The sequence below is a fragment of the Alexandromys fortis genome, unplaced genomic scaffold (assembly GCF_014885135.2).
Source record: "Alexandromys fortis isolate MF-2015 unplaced genomic scaffold, M_Fortis_MF-2015_v1.1 scaffold_8_9099976_23576923, whole genome shotgun sequence".
Taxonomy (NCBI): Eukaryota; Metazoa; Chordata; class Mammalia; order Rodentia; family Cricetidae; genus Alexandromys; species Alexandromys fortis.
In genome coordinates, this window is record NW_026067899.1 from 1,934,742 (window position 1) to 1,940,169 (window position 5,428).

Here is a 5,428-nt window from a genome sequence, read left to right on the forward strand (position 1 = left end):
CTGCTTCTGAGCCGAATTCACCAACCCTCTCTAGGCGCCTCTTGCCATTTCTTCTACCTAGGCAAGGATCCCAGGAAGACTGAGAGGGGAGAAGGAAAGGGGACTAGGCTTTTGAGCCCCTCCCCCAGACCTTAGGATGATATCTTGATGACATAGTAAGGGTCCCCAATTTGCCCCTAGTTAGTAGATACGCCTATGGCAATGTACTAAAGGCAAGAAGGTGGGGGGCACTTTCTTTCCCTCCACACAGCACAGGACACAATGGCTCTTTCATGAAATCATAATTTTACTGTCTCAAAGAAACTTTATAACTTATTTACAAAGTTTCCCTCCCCCCAAGATACAAAGCAATAAGTTAACATTCTCAATATAAAACTAAACTTTGACATAGAGAACACAAAACACGGTTGGGTTCAATTGGTCACATTTTCCAAATTTCACAAGTAAAATGTCAAGATTCTCATTTCACAAAGCATCGGGTTTACAGCCACACACAACAGAACGGAAAGAGGCTAAGCTTGTGCAACATGTTTACAGAACAATAATAATAATTAATAATAATAACAATAATAATATGTACAGCAATTAGCTCCTGCACCAGAGACTGTGCATTCAGGGTGATGACTTGGGTTCTGTGGTCTAGCCACTGGGGGTTGGTTAAAGCTGCTCCTGTCTTACTTCAAAGAGACCAGGAATTGGGGGTGCTTTCGCAGGACTGATTTCTCTCCAAGGACCATTGGTCCTCTCTTTTGCTGCCCAGAGTATGGTTTTCTTCTTGGCCGGGTGTTCTGGTCCGAGCGATCCTGACAAAATCCTAATGGCTTCACTTATTTTTTGTTGTTGTTGTTGCTTCGTTCTTCCTCTTGTTGTTGATTTTAATAGTTTGGGGCATGTAAAATGTAAATCTTTCTGCTTCCACCACTCCATTCCAGCAAAGTACAAACGTTACTGCACACCCTAGAAACCACTATCCCCTCCTTGCCCTCCTTTCCGGTGTGTGTAAGGAAAATAGTGTTTGAACAGTGCCCACTCCATGCCCCAGAGAACCTGGAATTGGCCAACACTCAGTGTCAGATAAAGTCTGTTTTTCAATAAATTAACCCCCCTCCCTCTGATTTTCCCCATTTCCCAAACAAGCTACACAGGTGTTCAAGCAGGGCCCGGAAGAAGACCTTAAAGGAAAAAGCGGTCCAGGATTCGATGATGGGCTGCCGGCAGACCGGTGTGGCTCAGACCTGGTGACTTTTTGGAGAGGCCGCAGAATGAGGACAGCAGACACACGAGGACCTTGACTCAGCGCACAGACAGTGCAAAAAGGAGACAAAGACAGACAGAACCGAAAAAAGAGCATTTTCCCCCTCCTACATATTTTTTTTTCCTGATAGTCTCACAAAGCTGAGAGTCTGGTCGGGTCCAGCGTGTTGTCTTGTTGCTTCTTCTCCAGTGGCCATGCCTGCTTTGAGGCCACTCCGCTGTCACCGTGTGGCCCAAACCAGGTTCGGGCCAAGAGTTGGAAACTCGCTTGGTCAGACCTTTAGGGGCTCCGAGAAGGCGGCAAACCCTCTGCCTTTGCAGTTCCTTTTTCTTTCCCTTTTTCCCTTCCTCACCTCGGGGTCCTTCTCCTCCTCGCCCAGGGCACGCGAAAGGGTGGATGGACCTGGAGGCGGGAGGGGCCGGGCCAAGGGAGACGGGAAGGAGGCGGGTGAGAGCGAACTGATAATCTCACATGAGTTGAGGCTGCTGCATAGCTTCTTGGTGCGCTGAAGGATACCAAGACGTGTAGCTGGGGACGTAGGAGCCGGCGCTGCTGCCGGAGCCCTTCCCAGAGGAGGAGTTCGGATTCCAGCCGGGTGGCACCGGTGGGGAGCCGGCAGACAAGGCCCTGCCATTCGCCAGCGCGCTGCCCTCCAGAGCTGCCCCGCCTTGCTTCATCAGCTTCTTGAACTTGGAGCGTTTGTTCTGGAACCATATCTTGACCTGCAAATTGGGCAACAACGTGACTGGACTGTGTGACCACTAAGCCTACCCAGGCCTGGGGACGAGGGAAGGGACTGGTTAAGAGAATAGCCGCCCTCCTTTCTCTGCCGAGGCTGGCAGCTCTAGAGAGGCAGAGACCACCGCCAGCCCCCGAAATCCCAGTCTCAATCCTGCCGCCTCCGGCCGTTGCTGTTAGCCCCCGCCGCAGCTGAGAGCCCTTAGGGCATCTCAAATACCGGGGGTGGGGATGGCCTAAGAGCAGGGGAGACCCAGGTCTTAGCTTGCAAGTCAGTGACAACGGGGCTGCTGTTTATGGAAGACCCCTTGCATGCAAAACAATGCAATATCAATAAAGAAAAATTAAAGCCTAGATAGGAATGGAGGACATCTATGTACAATTAGACCACCTTCCTTTTGCACAGAACTTCCTGCCTTTGGACAAGTTTAAGAACTGATGGAGGAAGCCACAACCAGTTGGTTCAACTTTTCATTAGACTCGGTCCAACTTTTTTTTTCCCATTTTAAGTGTATATGCTTTCCCCAGCTCCAATCCAAATCTAGAGAGAGACTTTGGAAACCGAGTCAACTCCGGTTTGAATGCTTAGGAACTGCCCACAGTCTTAGAGTAAAGCAGGAAGAAAAAAAAAATCTCAAATACCTCTCTCTCTCTCTCTCTCTCTCTCTCTCTCTCTCTCTCTCTCTCTCTCTCTCTCTCTCTCTGCAGGACCTGGGACTTGAGAAAGGGCAGGGGAAAGGATCCTCCGCTGCTGCCTCCTGAGAAGGAGGAGGTGCAGGGAGATTTAGGCTTAGGCCCAGGATCCAAGTGATTAGCCACACACTTTAAAGGCAAAGGAGGATTAAATCCCCCTCCTATTGTTCCAGTTGTTCCGGCACGTGTGACCTCAGAATCTCCAAACAAAACGAGTGGAGAAATCCTTTCTACTCCCTGATCAGAAGTCCAGGGACCGAAGAGCAGGCGGCCTGCAGGTCAGAGTAGGGTCCAAGCTAGGCAGACAGCATGTGGGAGGAAGGGGAGCTGCTGAAAGTCAGAGGTGGACACACACACGCACAAACACACACACACACACACACACACACACACACACACACAGTGACACCTCGAACCAGAGGCCCAAGGAACAAGAAATTCGAAGCCTGCGGCTCAAGCCAGCGCGGGAAGCCTGTTTGGTGGAGAAGCAGCGGCCAGGTACCTGAGTCTGTGTGAGTCCCAAGGAGGCCGCGAGCTCCGCCCTCTCAGGGAGAGCTAGGTACTGAGTTTGTTGGAACCTCCGATTCAAAGCCTGCAACTGCAAACTGGAATAAATTGTCCTGGGTTTACGGATCTTTTTCCCTTTGCCATTAAAGCGCACTTCACCGCCTTCCACCACGGTGCTCTTCTCGGAGTCCGCCCCTGGAGGGACAACAGAAGCAGATAGCCTTGTTAATTCTGAACTGCCTTTAATTTGGAGGGGCGAAAGTGAGTGTCTATGGACGGGTTGGTAGAGAGGCAGGGTCCGGAAAAGAACAGAAACCCTGAAAAGGGTTCCTCAAGGTCCGAGCGCAGGTTCCTGGCTGCTGCAGACAGAATTGGGCCGTTCCCAAGAGCGCAGCTATTGCCTTTGCAGGGAAAGTTTGCTATTTTTGCAGGCGGTAGTTGAGGTTTAATTACCCTTAATTGCATACATTGTTTATAGTGCTACGCAATAAATAATTACCGAGACTAATACGTGCACATGTGGGTTTCTGTTTTCCAGCAGGGCATTGTGTGCTCGGCGCGCCGAACGGCCCAGAGGCCCAGCCAGTGCCAGGAGACACGCTCGGATTTATCCTTTGCTGGACAGTTGTAAATTGAATTGACTTATAATTTTTTTTTCTTTTCAGTGACAAGGATCCATAGATTGATATCCGAAACCTCTACTACTTCCGCGCCTTCCCCACCCCCACCCACCTCTCTCTACCCCACTCTCCTCTCTTATCTTTTCTCTTTCCCCTCCCCTTCTCCCCCTCTCTCCTATTCTCCTTCCCTTCTCTCCTCTCCTTGTCCCTGGCAAGCGCACGTACCTGGGTCCTCCAGGCGGCTCTGGGCGAGGCTGGCGCTGCCGGGGTAGGACTGCACGGAACTGATGTAGGGGCTGGACGCGTGGCTGCTGACCGAGTTGACGTAGGGGTAGCCCAGCGGTCGGGAGAAGGACGAGGCCGAACTGTAGGCACTGTCGGGCTGCGAATGGCCCGCCGAGTGTAAACAGTGCATGGAGTAGTGCCCGTGGGACATGGGAGAAGGAGACATTTGCTGGTTGGGCGGCCCAAACTCCATAAACACCGCCTTGCCCGACACGGGGCTGTTGAGACTTTCTGGCATGGTGGTCATGGTCATCTCTTCTCGCGGGGTCTGGGTGTGGGTCTTTCTCTCCTCTGCTTCCCTTTTGGGGGTCTCTATGTTTCTCAGGACAGGAAGGAACCCAATTTAAGCGGAACAGGGGTTTTCACTTTCCATTCATAAGAAAATGGAGTTTGTCTCTTTGAAAAGTCTAAGCATGATGCTGCCGAGCTCCCCAAACTCGGTTCAAAGCTTTGACTCAACCAAGGTCATAAATATTCATGAGCTGGTGGAGCTGATTGGTCGGCTCTCTTGCATAATCACCGGGGATTGGTCCGAGAAGCTCGGGCTCGGCTGGACTAGAGCGGGCGACGCGGCCCGGCCAGGGGAGAGTCGGGTCCACACGTCCCGGCCGGGGCTCCTCTGCAACAGAGCGCGCGGAGCGTGAAGCACAATGGGCTGCGGCGTCCGCGCTGGGACCTTGGAGGCCCGCGACTCCAGCCTCCCGCCTCCCTCGCGCGCTTCCCGCCCCAGAAACCAACCAGCGGCTCCCTGCCGTCGCCCTCCCCCTTGCTGTCCCCACCCTTCTCCCGCCCCCAACTCCTGGGACCCCGGACCACTTCTTCTCGCGGTCACCCAGTCCGGTGCGGAGCGCTGCTCCCGTCTGGCCGCGGTCTCTCTGGATCGCGGGGTTGCGCACTGGGAGACAACCCAGGCAGCCAGCAGCCAGCGGTTCTCCTGAGCGTCCTGTGCCTAGCTCAGCGCGCTCCAGGCCGCGCCTCCTAGGCCGGGGTCCTCTCGGCCACATCCCGGGGATCGGGGTTTGGGGGCCCTCCGGCCCAACTCACTCACTCGGCCGCCGCCCCGCCGCTGCCACCGCTCCCAGGGGCTTGCTCGCATCTCTCCAGGCCCGGCTGGCCACTCCGGTTCCAGGCTGCACGGGTCTGATCAAAGAAAGCAGTGCGCGTGGAGAGCCAGGAACCCGCGCTTCTCCTCCCACGAAAGGCGGCCGCACCGCCTCCCCCCCATTCCCTCCCAACCTTCCTGCCTCCCCCTCCCCTCTCCACTCCCCCTGAGCCGTGCGCCCCGGGCTCACTCGCCCGGAGGGCGCGGCGCAGCGTGAAGTCCCGGGAC

General features: G+C 54.2%; 1 protein-coding gene across 1 annotated transcript; it reads right to left on the reverse strand.

The window, feature by feature from the left end:
• Window positions 1-1,075: 1,075 nt before the first annotated feature.
• Dlx1 (distal-less homeobox 1) lies at window positions 1,076-4,520 on the reverse strand. Its single transcript, XM_050123448.1, has 3 exons — window positions 4,039-4,520; window positions 3,189-3,388; window positions 1,076-1,977 (listed from the first exon to the last, which is right to left on the reverse strand). The coding sequence occupies exons 1-3, from the start codon at window positions 4,349-4,351 to the stop codon at window positions 1,723-1,725; spliced, it is 768 nt and encodes a 255-aa protein (XP_049979405.1). The 5' UTR covers window positions 4,352-4,520; the 3' UTR covers window positions 1,076-1,722.
• Window positions 4,521-5,428: the final 908 nt, after the last annotated feature.